At 40.9% G+C, this 17,025-nt stretch overlaps 1 protein-coding gene across 6 annotated transcripts; it reads left to right on the top strand.

Moving 5' to 3' along the window:
- Positions 1–130: 130 nt before the first annotated feature.
- On the top strand, positions 131–14,520 carry LOC112228665 (long-chain-fatty-acid--CoA ligase 4). 6 transcript variants are annotated; one of them, XM_024394188.2, is made up of 15 exons: positions 131–191; positions 3,681–3,917; positions 4,213–4,390; positions 4,523–4,632; positions 5,821–5,959; positions 6,214–6,364; positions 6,673–6,796; positions 6,918–6,989; positions 7,202–7,341; positions 8,085–8,257; positions 10,503–10,577; positions 12,105–12,293; positions 12,518–12,632; positions 13,875–14,032; positions 14,205–14,520. In XM_024394188.2, exons 2-15 carry the CDS (start codon positions 3,690–3,692, stop codon positions 14,360–14,362), a joined length of 2,010 nt encoding a protein of 669 aa, XP_024249956.1. In that variant the 5' UTR covers positions 131–191; positions 3,681–3,689; the 3' UTR covers positions 14,363–14,520. The 6 variants fall into 6 exon arrangements, with proteins under 6 accessions (XP_024249956.1, XP_024249955.1, XP_024249954.1 ...); XM_024394187.2 differs by having other exon boundaries at positions 143–191; positions 3,684–3,917; XM_024394186.2 differs by having other exon boundaries at positions 162–191; positions 3,364–3,917.
- Positions 14,521–17,025: the final 2,505 nt, after the last annotated feature.

Raw genomic sequence — 17,025 nt, forward strand, 5'->3', positions numbered from 1 at the left:
ATATAAATTGTGACAATATTATCAAACCTAAATTAAACCAAAGCATCAAATAGGTATGGTCTTCAGACCCATTCTCATTGGCTCCGAAAGATGGACTCATATGACGTAAAGTTTCCGGGTTAGTCTCTTCGTTGGAGGTTACTATCGGTCATTCATCCTGACGCGGTCCTGCTGACGTCTCGGTTTCTGAGGTAAGTATACTAGCTAGGGAAATGGCTCAGTAAACTGCTAGATAATCTGTTATCATCATCTTATTTACATACATGTGGCAATATTTTATATATATTTTTTATATCCAATGTAAGAAAGCTATCTATGCCAACTTCATTCCAATATTTGTTTATGATGATGCGCCTATGGTATCTGACTTTCAGATACGAAACTATGTGAGATTACTCTCGGTCAGACACGGATATCACTCACTGGACTTTAAAAAAAAAATGTATATTTTATAGATGTCCATCTCAAAGGCATGTAACATTTCCCAATTGTATACAACTAATGAACGTTTGAACAAACTATTTGATGTGGGTTATATACAAGTTTATATATGTGTTATATATACACCACACGTGATGGTGATATGGTTTATTCACCAAGAACAAAATGTGATATCGATAAATGAATTTGCAGTACCAGTCCTAATAACAGGAGAGAAAATGAATGCAAAGTCTGGTGGGCACACTTCAAATCAGTCATCACCCTAAATTGTTTTGATCGGGTGTTTGTGTTACAATCCGTACTGATGTTTGATGTAGACTTGTGTTTAAAGGCTTGAGCTACAGTACAAGGCTTGTATTGCTAGTTTTGTCTATTTCTGGCACGTGTTTTTATAGACACAGCAGTAGCATTGATTATCCTTTCTTACAACACAGCCTTGCTATGAGTCTTGGTCACACGTTTCATGCGTCACACAGTATTCTTCAGTGTGTGAAAGGTCATTGACATCACCTCAAGGTGAATATATTTACCAATGACATGCTTTTACGCAGTGGTGTAAAGTACCTAATTAAGTCTTGTCCTGTTGTCCCCTCTATGACTGTAGAGAGGAATCTCATCACTTCCTGTCCAATACAATCTCCTATTGGATTAGAGCAGTTGTGGGTGGTAGCAGGAGAATGTATGTTAGCTCTGTGATTGCAGCTGAGTTTACCAAAGAGCTGAAACTAGGGGTGAATAATCTACAGTCGTCTTGTGTACAATAAACATTGCCTGGACTAGGCTATTTGTTCAGGAAAAGAGGAAGACCTGTGTTTTGTTAGCTTGCCTTAGAACAGTAGGTAAGGTAACCAATTTCTTCTCTTGTTCATTCTCTCAAAAGGGTTGCATTGTTTCGGGCTGCTCTTCACCGGTGTAGTGTTTTTCAGAAGTGTGTGCATGTGGTCTTTCCTCTGCCAAATGCATGATGCTCTCCCACAATTCTGATTCTGTTTCAAGGGCTGATATACCTGATACCTGCCTTTTTATAATGGATATTTGAAAGTGGTAGGAAGATATTTTTTCTCTCACTGAATAAAAATATTGATTGAAGAAGGAATTTGTCCTGGCTGATTCCTTTCGGAGTTGTTATGCCTGAGTGTTGTTGTGCCTATGTAGTAAATGGAATTAGGCAGATCAGTGGCACATGAGCACGATAAGCACTTGAGCCTTCATTAGTACATCAACAGGGACTGTCTGGAGGGATGTCAAGTGACAAGCATTTCATCATCAGGGCAACATAGCAGATCATGATGCAAGCATTACAACATGAAAAATTGTACAAGTTCTGATTCTGTCGAGGCATGCTCAGCTGCTAGTTACAGTAGCAGCAGTAAGATCAATTCGATGAACTTTTCAATGGAATGTAGGTCTTTTGACACTGTGTTCCTCTGATGTCAAGCTGACCTCCATTAGGCTACATTGTGGCTCTCATTGTATTATATGGTATTACATGGTTTGATATGGTTTGGTCTAAATGTTTTACTGAATAGTGGATATAAAGAAGAAGATGGACTTGAGGATAGGGCTCAACTCTTTATTTTCTTTGTTCAGGGCTTAAAATACCATTTTTGTTTAGGCTTGGATAAAGTCCTGAATAACATTCTGTGACACTTTTACACTTTCTAGTGTGCTGGTATTGCTCTTGCCAGTTGCCATCTTAGAATCGTGCGCAATTAAATAATGTGTTCTTTGGCTTACATGGAACCTGCTTTCGATATACTTGTATTTCCTTTATTTTGGCAGTTACCTTTAGGTCCAAAGGGTTGCCAAGTGGCACCAGAAATTTGGTGAAAGTAAAAGCGAAATAAGAAAGTAAATGAATGCGTTACTGATATTACTTACATGTTTAAAATATTTTACTAGTAAAAGGTTAAGGTTTCATGTAGGCTATGCTGTCGATCTCCCATTTAACTTAACCTAGCCTAACCTCTTTGGCTTTATAACCATTCTGCTGAGCTCTGTCTTCTTTGTATTTCAGTCTTTTCATTTAGGCCGAAGTCATTCTCAAGGGGTATTTTCCTAGGGTAGGCCTAGTGGTTAACGCGTTGTGCCAGCAACCGAAAGGTTGCTATTTCAAATCCCACATCCGATAAGGTGGAAAATCTGTCATATGCCTTTGAACAAGGCACCTAACCCTAATTGCTCCAGGGTCGCCGTTGATAATGGCATACCCTGGCAGTGGCCCCAACCTCTCAGGGAGAGTTGGGATATGCAAAAACACATTTCCAATTCACACGTGTATAATAGGGCAAATATAAGCACCCAAATTGTTATTAATATTATTATTTATTTATTAACAACTTGTTGCTCATTCTGATTATTCTACCTTATAATTGTTTTCTGTCTTAGCCAAGGCATCACCAATTGGCATAAATAAATACAGGTGTTCATTCAGCTTTTTAAAACACTGACCTAACATTCTTCCAGTGCTCGGAAATGATTGCACACTGCAAGCATCAATTATAGATAAGTTAAAAGATTGTCAAATCTTAAGTAACATTGGGCCTAGATGTTTGTGTACAGCTGCATCAGCCATTGCAGTGCTCCATTGAAACTCAGCTATTTTATCCAGCAATATAAAAACTATAATGATATATATAAAATGCAACTAGGTTTGATGCATTGGAATATATGCTTTGACATGAAACGCATTCAAAAAGCCTCTGAAAACAAATAGTCATTCAGTGTGGCTTGTCTATAAATTAGATTTTGCATTATGCACAGTGCATACTTGTGGCTACTGGCTAGCTCCTAGCTGTAGTGCTTCAATATGACTAACATGCTTCTCTCTCTCTCTCTCTCTCCAACTCTGTCTTTCTATCCATTTTTTTTCTTCTTCCCCTATGCTGAACAATTCTTGACCAATCACCCTGCTGTCTATAGAGCTAGCATCACAGACCTCTTGTGTCAAGCCTTTCCATTGAGTCGTCTGGGTGCATGTGCTGCTACCTGTCCCATCTGTAATTACTGCCACCTGCCGTGGCAATCTTTCCACAACCTGAGTGCTGAACCGTCTGAACTCTCCTTGACACAGACACTTCTCCCTCAAGTCTCTCTTTCTCTCCACTTCTGCCTCACCTTCAACCATGATGTTCAAAGTTGACATGCATTACATAGTCTTCTTGCCTGTGTACCTATTGATGTGGCTGTACACTCTCATCACGTTTATCCCATGGTATTTCCTCACTAATGCTGGAAAGAAGAAAGCCATGGCCAAGAGAGAGAAAGCCAAGTCCACCACAGGCAAAGCAGAGGGCCCCTATCGTTGTGTGGAGAACTTTGACAACCTGGCCCGGGAGGACTTTGAGGGAAAGGACACTCTAGACAAGCTGTTTGAGCATGCAGTGCAGCGCTTCGGCAACACAGACTGCCTGGGTACCAGGGAGCTCCTAAATGAGGAGAACGAGACGCAACCCAGCGGCAAGATCTTTAAGAAGGTAGAGTGATCACACACACTCCATCGCACCAGAAAGGAATTAGAGTGCAGTGAAGGTTCTGTGAAATAAGTTACTTCGGTTATGCGACCTGAAGCAGGTTTGTATAACTTCATATAACATCTAACTGTCCTAGATTAAATCCCCTCTTGTGGAGTAATTGAATCGAATGTCATAAACGTTTTCACAGGAAATAACTTGATTTGACTCTCCAGTGGGATATTTTCCCCAGTGAACTGAAGGCCCTTAGTAGAACTAACCCTAATAGCCTGTTCCTGTGCTCTCTCCTCTGCTGCAGCTGATCCTGGGGGAGTACAGGTGGCTGTCCTATGACGAGGTGGACCAGATCATCAGCCATCTAGGTAGTGGACTGGCAGCCCTGGGCCAGCAGCCCAAGAGTACCATCGCCATCTTCTGTGAGACACGGGCAGAGTGGATGATCACTGCACAGGCCTGCTTCAGACGCAACTTTCCATGTAGGCATTGACTGCAACACATCTCCCTGTTTAATGATGTAACACTAGCATATAAAGTAATAGAACAGTAATATTTTTGATAACATTGTGCTGTGTGTTTGCATATAAACAACATGTTTGGTTGTGTTGCAGTGGTCACTCTGTATGCCACCCTGGGGGAGGAAGCGGTGGCCTTTGGGCTTAATGAGTGTGGGGCCACACACCTGATCACCAGCGCAGAGCTACTGGAGACTAAACTCAAGGTTGGAGATATTAGGGGAAATTAATGGTTCACATTCCAGCCTAACTACACACTACTGTTCTCAGCTCCTCTCTCAGTGGGAAAGAGAGCTGGGTCGTTCCACCAAATGGGTGCCTTTTGCGCCCCTTTGATATTTTAAGTAGAAATTGTGCACGAATATTACATTTTAAAAGCCTGTTATTAAATGAAGTGCCCTTTAATAAAGACCACATGGATAATTCAATACATCTGAATAAAGGCTTGCTAAAGTGACAAAATGATACATTTTGACACGTCCCTCCGTCCACCCTGTGCCACGTCTAGGAAGATTTCAACCCATGGAATCCAAACATTTCAACAAAGTTTCACCATCAGCCCTAGTTATTTCTGTTGCTTTGATAAAGTCCCAGTGATTCATTTAAGCGTTTTCCTCATTTTTAAGGTGAACCCTAATACATGAACTGAACTCTTGTTTTAATATAGTGAAACTATTACTTAAAGAAAAATGTTTAAAGAAACATTGAACATCTAATAATCACAGTGTAAAAGCAGGTGAGCTGGTTCTACTCTTTTTGGTAATTATCTGATGTTTTGTGGTGGAAAACTGAGCGGGTTGAGCATAACACGTCAACCCTGTTAACATTAGATAGACTAGAGATGTTTTAGCAATATTTTTTTGGGGGGGGGTGAAACTTGCATTCAATTGCCACTCAGTGTTGCACACAAGCTTCCATTCCTGCTGTCACGAGGGGCTTTATGGCTGAATTAACATGAAATCTCCAACCCTGTTACAGTCAGCCCTGTTACAGTCAGCCCTGTTACTTTATTTGGCCCTTACCATTGTAATGTTTGTTATTTAATTAACCTCTTGAGATGGAAAAAAACATGTTTTTTTTAATGAATTTGAATATGTGCTCTTTATTACAGAATGTTAAAATTATGAGAAATCCAAAGATTTTTTTGTTAAACCAAGTTATACTTCTCAAAAGGAATGACCCAGCTATCTTTTCAGACAGGATGAGTGTAATCACCTCCGTAGGTGAAGGAGGAAGTTAAAAACACATGGGGTGTTTGTGTGTGAACTGAGATGTGTTGTTCACCTGAAAAACAAACCCCTGATATCATCAAAACTTGAATGAACCCTAAAGGGCTGAGATTACTCATGTTCAAAGTCATGCCAAATAATGATGTCTTCCTATGTGTCTGACAGAATGTTTTGCCAGATATGCTCAACCTGAAGCACGTTATATATGTGGACAACAAGAGCATCAGCCGGACAGGCTACCCTGAGGGCATTCAGATCTACAGCATGCAGGCAGTACAGGAGTTGGGAGCCAAACCTGACAACTGTATGTGAAAACACATCAACAGCACTTTTCATATACAAAACACAGGTCACACTGTTGGGTCACTGTTTTAGGACACCCTGTTATGTCAAATAGTGTTTGCACTGAAACTTGAGTTTACATATGGCCCAAATGCCATTGTAGAGATGGTAAAATGTATAAGCAGCTAAAAAGAAGTCTGTGAAGTATAATATACACATATGCTGGACGTTTAGTTTCCCACTGTGTAGTGACGTGTCCCCCTGTGCTCCTGGCAGTGAGTGTAGCTGTGCAGCGCCCCCAGCCCACAGATCTGGCTGTGGTCATGTACACCAGCGGCTCCACAGGACGACCCAAAGGAGTCATGATCATCCACAGCAACCTGATCGCTGGCATGACGGGCCAGTGTGAGAGGATCCCAGGACTGGGGTGAGCAGAGCACTCTACTGCAGCGCCTCTATCAAGTGTATAACCAACATTTAACTAGGCTAGTCAGGTCTCTGCGTCACATTCCCATGTCAGACACAATGTTTTGAAACAGCAGACAAACAGTGTAATGTACTGATGATACCCTTGCCTGAACATGATTAATCATGCACTCTTTTGACTGAACTTGATAATTAGATAAACAGTATTGTGGAAGTGCATAACCACTGTGGTGCAGGGTTACAGATATTGATGATGTAAAGTGCTGTCTCATCTTCATATTGCTAAGTCATGTTTGTGTCCATGTGCAGGCCAAAGGATACCTACATTGGCTACCTGCCTCTAGCTCATGTGCTGGAAATGACTGCTGAAATCTCATGTATGACGTATGGCTGCAGGATTGGCTACTCTTCTCCACAAACACTCTCTGACCAGGTAGTAGACACAGCAGTTTGATCTAAAACGATAGAATTGATCATGCATATTTCAACAACAACAAAAATGTTTTCTGCAATGTTGGCAACAATCTGTTATTTTGATATCTTCTCTTTTGCAGTCAACAAAAATCAAGAAGGGCAGTAAAGGAGACTGCTCTGTGTTGAGGCCTACTCTGATGGCAGCTGTACCGGTAAGAACAAGCATCCTTCCTTAACATGTCTGCTTATCGCTGATGTGTTAGTGTTCTATGAAAAGGCTCCGTTAGAGATTTGTAGAAGTCCGCTTTAGAGGACATCTTCTAACAGGTTGTTATGTTTGTTCTTTCATTACTATCCTGCAGCTTTGATGTCCTCTGTAGAGGGTGGAAGCCGAGATATAAGATGTTTATCTGTTATCTGACAGGAAATAATGGACCGCATCTACAAGAATGTGATGAACAAGGTGCAGGAGATGAGCTATGTTCAGAGGACTCTGTTTAAACTGGGCTACAACTACAAACTGGAACAGATCAAAATGGGCTACGATGCCCCACTCTGCAACATGTGAGTACACAAGGACACACACACACTGCAGCATGTTTCTATCTACCATACACAATCCTGTGACATGCACATAGCTATCTCTATAGGTCAGATCCCTGATACAAGATTAGTGCATAAATCAAATGTAATTGGTCACATGCGCCGAATACAGCAGGTGTAGACTTTACAGGGAAATGCTTACTTATGAGCCCATTCGCAACAATGCAGAGTTAAAAACGAAGACAAATATTTGCAAAATAAAAAAACTAAATAGTAACACATTAAAAACAGTAACGAGGTTATATACGAGGAGATTAAGATAAAGAAATAAATATTAAAGGAGGTCAATGTAAATTGTCCGGGTTGCCATTTGATGAACTGTTCAGCAGTCTTATGGCTTGGGGGTAGAAGCTGTTCATCTGGGATGATGGTGTTGATGTGAGCCATGACCAGCCTTTCAAAGCATTTCATGGCTTCAGATGTGTGTGCTACGGGGGCGGTAGTCATTTAGACAGGTTACCTCTGGAGTCTGTGTATTCTAAGTGTACTGTATGTATGCTTGTGTGTATTTTGACTGGTTTTGGAGGAAACCATATTTCTGTGTCTGCCAGTCAATGCTGCTTATCAGATATCAGGGTGTCCTTCTGACTGATTAGGGGTGATTACGAAATAGCTCTATTTGATATCAGAGTGAAATTTCATCAGTAAACATGAACTAATGGTTAAGGTCGAAGTTGATTTCCTTCCTCTGTCCTGTCCGTCAGGCTGCTGTTTAAGAAGGTGAAGGCTCTGCTGGGAGGGAACATCAGGATGATGCTGTCAGGAGGAGCGCCCCTGTCCTCCGCCACCCAGCGCTTCATGAACATCTGCTTCTGTTGCCCCGTGGGACAGGGCTATGGCCTCACAGAGACCTGTGGAGCAGGTACCATCACAGAGGGTGAGTCAGGGCAGGCACAGGCATGGACTACTACTACTGGGGTCAGGGCATAAAATGAACACCTGTCAAATGCGGGTAGATTTTGGTATTGGTGGGTAAGAATGTATATTTCACCAGCCACATTGGTGGGTGGTCAATGTGCAGTGCTCTACAGTGAAATCATTACATTTGCGAATAAAAATAGTAAAAAGTCCAGGATGAGCACATGTGGAGTTAGAAAACTGCTGCAGTAGCTGTTTTCAAAGTATTTCTTTGGTTTTGTTTCATAGCTGCTAATTGCATGAAGACATAGGAAACCTGTATATCCCACCTCGTGAAAAAAAACATTGCCTGACAGGGGAGCTGTGCGCAATGGGTGAAGTGCTGATATATTCATTTTTGGAGGCGCTGCGCACTTGCATACAAGTTTGTCTAATTTACTCAAAAGTCTACAAAGTAAAGTGAGACTTTGTCCTTGTGTTTCTTGGCTATTTACATTATTATGTTCACAAGCTTGGTTGTTTTTAAACATTAGTTTGAGTCTGCTGCTTCAACTTATAGCAAAGAGACGCCCTATCCTAAATCTCACAGACACGTGACAGGACTCGAGTGGCCACGGTACCACTGTAACCTCCCGCCCTTAAAGGGGCAGCTGAACATTTTGATCCTGATATTTTGATTGAAAGACTCGGGTCACAAAAAATGTACTGAAATTGAGTAATAAACCACGGTACTTCTTACTAATACATTTATTGTTTTAGAAACATTACAGAGCATGGTCATCTGTTTGTGTTTGTTTTTTTTATCTCATATTTTGGCTGGTAAAAAATCTGAGTGGCAGGTAGATGTTTTAATCGTAGTAGTAGTGTGTAGGAGAATGGTGGGCGCTCTGTCATTTGAGAATCTTCACCATTGTGTTTTTTGTTAGGAAATTATACCGATGCATGCTATGGCAATTTTGGGCTTTAGCCAAGACAGGTATTTGAGAGCATGCTATTGCTCAGGCTTATTTTAATCTATTGAGTTGCCCTGAGAGTTTCATGTCTTTAAACACACATACTCTGAGGTAAATGTCTTTGTTCAAGCACCAACCTGTGAAAGGTTCTGTGATACTGGGATTGTTGATGGCAGAGGAATGGCAGCTATACTAAATATAACTATTTTACTTCAATCGACTTTGCTGTTTAGGTCACGCAGGTATTTGTCACTTTTCAGTCCATTCTGAATGTAGAAGGATATGCTTGTGAGACGCTATGCAGCAGTATTTGAGTGTGAAACAGTTTGTCAAATGATGCCAAATAACCACTGGGGCCGATAAGGCCATATCATTTAACAGGACCTCAGGACATTGTTTCTTGGAACTTTCTTGGAAGGCAGAGGACAATGTACAAGCTCTTAGTTTAAAAAGAACACAATATTATATTTGATAAAAAATATATTATGTTTGCTATGATTTGATTTTCCTCAAAGATCAAAGCAGTGTTGAAATTGTGTGCCTCCGCTCTTTGGTCAGTCTGAAGCACAAGTACGTCTGTCGCCCCAGATGTGCATGAGCACTGATGCTTATTCTTTAATAAGGAAACCTTGATTTGAGAAATATTCAGAGTCTGGTTTTTAGCCCTAGGACCATGCCTCAGGACTACCAGGCATGATGACTCCTTGCTGTCCCCAGTCCACCTCGCCGTGCTGCTGCTCCAGTTTCAACTGTTCTGCCTGCGGCTATGGAATCCTGACCTGTTCACCGGATGTGCTACCTGTCCCAGACCTGCTGTTTTCAACTCTCTAGAGACAGCAGGAGCAGTAGAGATACTCTTAATGATCGGCTATGAAAAGCCAACTGACATTTACTGCTGAGGTGCTGACTTGCTGCACCCTCGACAACTACTGTGATTATTATTATTTGACCATTCTGGTCATTTATGAACATTTGAACATCTTGGCCATGCTCTGTTGTAATCTCCACCCGGCACAGCCAGAAGAGGACTGGCCACCCCTCATAGCCTGGTTCCTCTCTAGGTTTCTTTCTAGGTTTTGGCCTTTCTAGGGAGTTTTTCCTAGCCACCGTGCTTCTACACCTGCATTGCTTGCTGTTTAGGGGTTTAGGCTGGGTTTCTGTACAGCACTTTGAGATATCAGCTGAGGTACGAAGGGCTGTATAAATAAATTTGATTTGATTAGTGGGCTGGGTTACAGCCTAATACTGGCATCAAGTATTAAACTCTACGTGGTGTCTTTATTTATCTGTGATTGTGTGTTTTGACTCCAGTTGCAGACTACAGCACTGGGAGAGTAGGAGCCCCCCTCATCTGCTGTGAGGTGAAACTACGAGACTGGGTTGAGGGTAAGACAGTAAGCCTATAGAAACACACACTTATTTATGAACATTTTTGATAAAGTGTACTGCACTGTTGAGGAGAGCTTGCAAGTAAAAAATGTACTGTATTGTTTACATCAGTTTTCAAACCTTTTCAGCAGGGACCCAATTTTTTTTATGCCATAATTTCTCAGAACCCCATTTTTTCCCCGGCAGAGTTTGTGGCGAACACACCCAAAATCAAATAACACAGCCTTAAAATCTGTACATTTTGATTTTCACATCAACAAATATCGTTTGATTCATTACATTTTCATCTCTCTAAGAGAACCAATACATACAGTGCCTTCAGAACGTATTCATACCCCTTGCCTCTTTCCACATTTGGTTGTTACAGCCTGAATTTAAACAAAAATAATTCTCACCCATCTACACACAATACCCCATAATGACAAAGTGAAAACGTATTTTTGGACAATGCAAATGTATTGAAAATTAAATCCAGAAATATCTAATTGACAGAGTGAAAAGAAGGAAGCATAAGAAATATTCCAAAACAGGCATCCTGTTTGCAACAAGTTCTAAAGTAAAACTGCAAAACATGTGGAAAAGCAATTCACTTTTTGTCATGAATACTAAGTATTTGTTTGGAGCAAATTCAATGCAACACATTACCGAGTACCACTCTCCATATTTTCAAGCATAGGGGTGGCTACACCATTGGCCTCATGGTAAAAATCCATGAGCGGTTTCCTTCCTCTCTGACTACTGAGTAAGGAAGGACGCCTGTATCTCTGTAGTGACTGGGTGTATTGATACACCATCCAAAGTGTAATTAATAACTTCACCATCCTCTAAGCGATATTCAATGTCTCCTTTGTTTTTACCCATCTACCAATACTATAGGTTCCCTTCTCTGTGAGGCATTGGAAAAGCTCCCTGGTCTTTGTGGTTGAATCTATGTTTGAAATTCACTGCTCGACTGAGAGAGCTTACAGATAATTGGATGTGTGGGGCACAGTGATGAGGTAGTCATTAAAAAATAATGTTAATAACACTATTATACACTATTGCACACACGGAGTCCATGCAACTTATGTTACTTGTTAAGCACGTTTTTACTCAACTTAAAAATGGGGTTGAATACTTAATGACTCAAGACATCTCAGCTTTTCATTTTTTAAATTAATTTGTAAAAATGTCTAAACACTTTGACAATATTGGGTATTGTGTATAGGCCAGATACCAAACATCTCTATTTAATCCATTTTAAATGCAGGCTGCAACAGAACAACATGTAGAAAAAGTAAAGGAGTGTGAATATGATGTTTTCCACACACATTTAGTATGCATATCATGGATGACCTGGACATCCTTGTTCAGTAGCTGCCCTGTTTGCCTCTTTTGCTTGTTGTTACCGTATTTGCATGTGGCTCTCATTATGTGCCTTGATTAGTTTCCATGTGGTTAGTTTCTTCCTGTTCCAAACAATCCTTTTATTCAGCTATTCTCTACCACCATGCCTCACTCTTATCTTCCCACTGTGTTTCCAAGGTGGATACACCAGCCAGGACCAACCCCACCCCCGTGGAGAGATCATGATTGGTGGGCCCAACGTTACCATGGGTTACTATAAGAGCGAGCACCTGAACAATGACTTCTGGGTAGATGAGCAGGGCCAGAGGTGGTTTTGTACCGGGGATGTGGGGGAGATCCACTCTGATGGCTGTCTGCAGATAGTGGGTGAGTGGCTGAGAGGAGGTGGAGAACATCTGAGTAATAACACATAATAAAAACATGCTCACTGTTTATTGCACAACAGCTGCCTCTCAACACTTTATGACCATGAAGTAATACTGTCATAAACTATTCAAATTGATCTAAACAATGCTAACTGCCATAAAACCTCTCAGTGCTATCCTGCCATATTTTAGTCTTCTCACTGACCCTCTCTGCTTTGTTTGTAGACCGTAAGAAGGACCTGGTCAAACTGCAGGCTGGAGAATATGTGTCCTTGGGGAAAGTGGAGTCTGCTCTGAAGAACTGCCCCCTTATTGACAACATCTGTGCATATGCAAACAGGTAACTCTTCTGTCTGCTTTATTATACCACATACACTACTGGTCACTTAGAAATGTCCTTGTTTTATAAAGAAAATCACATTTTTTGTCCATTAAAATAACATAAAATTGATCAGAAATACAGTGTAGACATGGTTAATGTTGTAAATGACTTGTAGCTGAAAATGGCTGATTTTTAATGGATTGTCTACATAGGCGTACAGAGGCCCATTATCAGCAACCATCACTCCTGTATTCCAATGGCACGTTGTGTTATCTAATCCAAGTTGATCATTTTAAAAGGCTAATTGATCATTATAAAACCATTTTGCAATTATGTTAGCACAGCTGAAAACTGTTGTGCTGATTTTAAAGAAGCAATAAAACTGGCCTTCTTTAGACTAGTTGAGTATCTGGATCATCAGCATTTGTGGGTTCTATTACAGGCTCAAAATGGCCAGAAACAAAATCCTTTCTTCTGCTACTTGTCAGTCTATTCTTGTTCTGAGAAATGAAGGTTATTCCATGCGAGAAATTGCCAAGAAACTTAAGATCTTGTACAACGCTGTGTACTACTCCCTTCACAGAACAGTGCAAACTGGCTCTAACCAGAATAGAAAGAGGAGTTGGTGGCCCCGGTGCACAACTGAGCAAAAGGACAAGTACATTAGAGTGTCTAGTTTGAGAAACAGACGTCTCACAAGTCCTCAACTGGCAGCTTCATTAAATAGTACCCGCAAAACACCAGTCTCAACGTCAAAAGTGAAGAGGCAACTCCGGGATGCTGGCCTTCTATTTTCAATGACGGCCTAGGAACAGTGGGTTAACTGCCTTGTTCAGGGGCAGAACAACAGATTTTTTACCTTGTCAGCTCTGGGATTCGATCTTGCAACCTTTCAGTTACAAGTCCAACACTCTAACCACTAGGTTACCTATCTACATAGGCCTCTATACGCCTATGTAGATATTCCATAAAAAATATGCCGTTTCCAGCTACAATAGTCATTTACAACATTAACAATGTCTACACTGTATTTCTTATCAATTTTATGTTATTTTAATGGACAAAAAATGTGCTTTTCTTTCAAAAAACAAGGACATTTATAAGTGACCCCAAACTTTTGAACGGTACTGTAGGTTTTACATTGATACCAAATGCGTTTGTGGTTATGTTTTAGTAGTTATTCTACATGTATCACCCCTAAAACATATTCAATGTGCATGCTCAAGTCTAGTCTATCATTTTATTTTCTCTTGCTTTTAGTGACCAGAACTACGTGATAAGCTTTGTGGTACCGAACCAGAAGCAGCTGACAACTCTGGCCAATAACAACGGCATAAGTGTTGCCTGGGAGGAGATCTGTAACCACCCAGCCATGGAGAAGGAGGTCCTGAAGGCCATCAAAGAGGTGGCTGCCTCAAGTAAGGCTGAAACCTACTCTGACACATATCTTGTTAACTTGACTAACCAGATGGACCTAGAATTAACTTGACTAACCAGATGAACCTAGAATTAATAGACACATAATTTCAGTGTGACGAGGGCTTTGCTCATGCCATGCATATCCCTTTTATATTAACCATCCCCCCCCAGTCAAACTGCAGCGTTTTGAGATCCCAGTGAAAGTGCGTCTAAGCCCAGAGCCCTGGACCCCTGAGACTGGCCTGGTGACAGATGCATTCAAATTGAAGAGGAAGGAGCTGAAGAATCACTTTCAGACTGATATAGAGAGAATGTACGGAGGGAAGTAGAGCCACCATCTGATCTAACCAAAGAACAGTTTCCTTACAACTTTCCCCAGTGATGTGTCTGAATAATAATAATACTATTTATTTGTATTGTGCTTTTCATAAGAGTTATCTCTAAGCTCTACAGAAAAAACCCCACTTGAGTGTAAAAAAAAACATTAGGAACACCTTCTTAATATTGAGTTGCACCACGCTTTGCCCTCAGAATAGTCTCAATTCGTCAGGGCATGGACTCTACAAGGTGTTGAAAGTGTTCCACAGGGATGCTGGCCCATGTTGACTCCAATGCTTCACACAGTTGTGTCAAATTGGCTGGATGTCCTTTGTGTGGTGGACCATTCTTGATGCAACCAGGAAACTGTTGTGTGTGAAAAACCCAGCAGTGTTGCAGTTCTTGACACACTCAAACCGGTGCGCCTGGCACCTACTACCATACCCCATTCAAAGGCATTTCAATATTGTTCCTTGCCCATTCACCCTCTGCATGGCACACATACATAATCCGTGCCTCAATTGTCTCAAGGTTTAAATATTTTCTTTAACCTGTTTCCTCCCCTTCATCTCCACTGATTGAAATGGACTTAACAGGTGACATCAATAAGGGATCATAGCTTTCACCTTGATTCACCTGGTCAGTCTATGTTATGGAAAGAGCAGGTGTTCCTAATATCTGTACACTCTGTGTTTAAACACAACATACATTTAGAATCAAGGCAGGTAAAATAGCAATAGTGGTCTAGGTGCGATTATTATTTTTTGCTTCGGACTAGGACTGAAAAAGACACTGTAGAAGTGGAATTTAAGGCCCGTTTTAAAAGTTTAGAGTGATGGAGAGGCTCTCAGGTCGTCAGGGAGAGCATTCCATAGGAGAGGGACTAGGGAGCAGAAGGCTCAGTCCCCATAGTTCGGAATTTGTGTAAATGTGTGTGTGTGTATATATGCTCGCGTGTGTTTGCATATGCTTCAAAGCATTATGCCTGTGAACTGTTGAATTGTCGTTCCACGCCATATTTTTTGTCAAATTATGAATGTCACTCCATAAAGTCCAGCACAGAGGGATCAGCTGGTTAGTTACAGCTATTTGTGTACATGTAGTTGTCTCCATGCTTGGGAGCAATTGGCAATGCAAGTCTTGTATTTGCATATTGTAATTTGCCTTTGGAATGTATAATTTTTTTTGTCTAAGGGAGTTAGGTGTCATAATGTCTTGTGAATTGGCCATTGTCAATTTTAGAAATTTCCTGTAGCTGTAAGACAGAGTTGGGCAATTGGTGGCCCCCGATCAATTTCCAAACACAGGGCAGCCCCCCCCAAAAAATGTTATTTATTTAATTAAGTATTTTCATTATAAAAACATTTTCGGGACTCATTCGGGGCCCCACTTGAGTGTTAGAATAATAAAATACACAAGGTGCAATTTCTAAATTTGGTGTTCATCAGTAGTTTTTCTGTTATTCTATCAGTCACCAACAGTCACTCAATTAGCCATGTCAGCTAACATTTTTTAGATGCAGTCTTTCCAGCTTTCTAAACTTGTAGTAATCGTGGTCGAATTCCGATCAGGTACATGACCAGGGCTCCTATTGATTTAGTTAATCACTCAAATACAGCTGATTTCAGGATTGTATATCGATTCGCAAAATGTGTAAAATTTCAGGAAATTAGCTTTAAAACTGTAAAGATTTCTCTCCCCCATAGCAAAATGGTTAGAATTGCGGGAAATATGCTGTAAAACTGTCAGTTTTGTTCTCTCTGCCCCATGACAAAATGTGTAGAATTGCAGGAAATGTACTTTAAAATGTACATTTTTCTCTTCACCGTCAAATCTAGCTGAGGGCCCCCAAAAGGCTAGGTCTGGCCCTGGCTACTGGAATAAAGTGGTGAGGAGTAGCTTTGTGGACCCATACTCTTCGGAAGTCATTTATCCAGCCAAACTAGCATAGTTATAGCCAGCTAGTTTAGTCAAATCAAATTTTGTCACATGCGCCGACTACAACAAGTGTAGACTTCACTGTGAAATACTTACTTTACGAGCCCTTTCCCAACAATGCAGAGTTAAAAAGTAAGACAATATTAGCAAAAAGGGAGAACCATGGAAAACAAGCTCTGGACAGGATATAGCTGAGCGCACATGTGCACTAGGCTAATTCAGGACACAGAGATTGTAGTTTTTATGCCCTAATATCAGGAGCTGGTGGGGGAAAGTTAAACAATTCAGACACTGAAACGAGTACATCAGATGACACAAATTTAAGGAGAACAAATTGATATACAATCCAAAAATCAGCTGTAACTGTCAATAGTAAAACAAAGCTTAAAACGATATTTGAGTAAAACTGAATCCATAAAATGAATGGTGAAGTCGCTTCCGGACACGGTAGCGTCCTCCTCACCACTCTAGTTAAACTACTTAACTCTCTTAAGTAAATGAACTGCACAAATGGATTGATTGCACAAATCAGTTGACTGCATGTATGGGTATGGATGTGAGTATGCAGATCCGCAAGCCACTGTGGCCCATCAGGATAAATTCAGAGTGGCCCCCACTCCCATCAATGTTGCCCATACCTGCTAACCTACTGGAAGTATGATGAAAATAAAACATTATGCTGCCCCCTAGTGTGCAAGCCCCCACAGTGCTGCTGTATACATTTGCTTGTTCTAAA

The sequence above is a fragment of the Oncorhynchus tshawytscha genome, linkage group LG30, assembly GCF_018296145.1.
Source record: "Oncorhynchus tshawytscha isolate Ot180627B linkage group LG30, Otsh_v2.0, whole genome shotgun sequence".
Lineage (NCBI taxonomy): Eukaryota > Metazoa > Chordata > Actinopteri > Salmoniformes > Salmonidae > Oncorhynchus > Oncorhynchus tshawytscha.

Coding starts and splice junctions, on each gene's coding strand:
- LOC112228665 (XM_024394186.2), top strand. CDS start 3,567: ATGATGTTCAAAGTTGACATGCATTACATAGTCTTCTTGCCTGTGTAC. Junction 8,258..10,502: donor AGCAGGTACCATCACAGAGG/GTGAGTCAGGGC, acceptor TTTTGACTCCAG/TTGCAGACTACAGCACTGGG. Junction 10,578..12,104: donor ACTACGAGACTGGGTTGAGG/GTAAGACAGTAA, acceptor TGTGTTTCCAAG/GTGGATACACCAGCCAGGAC.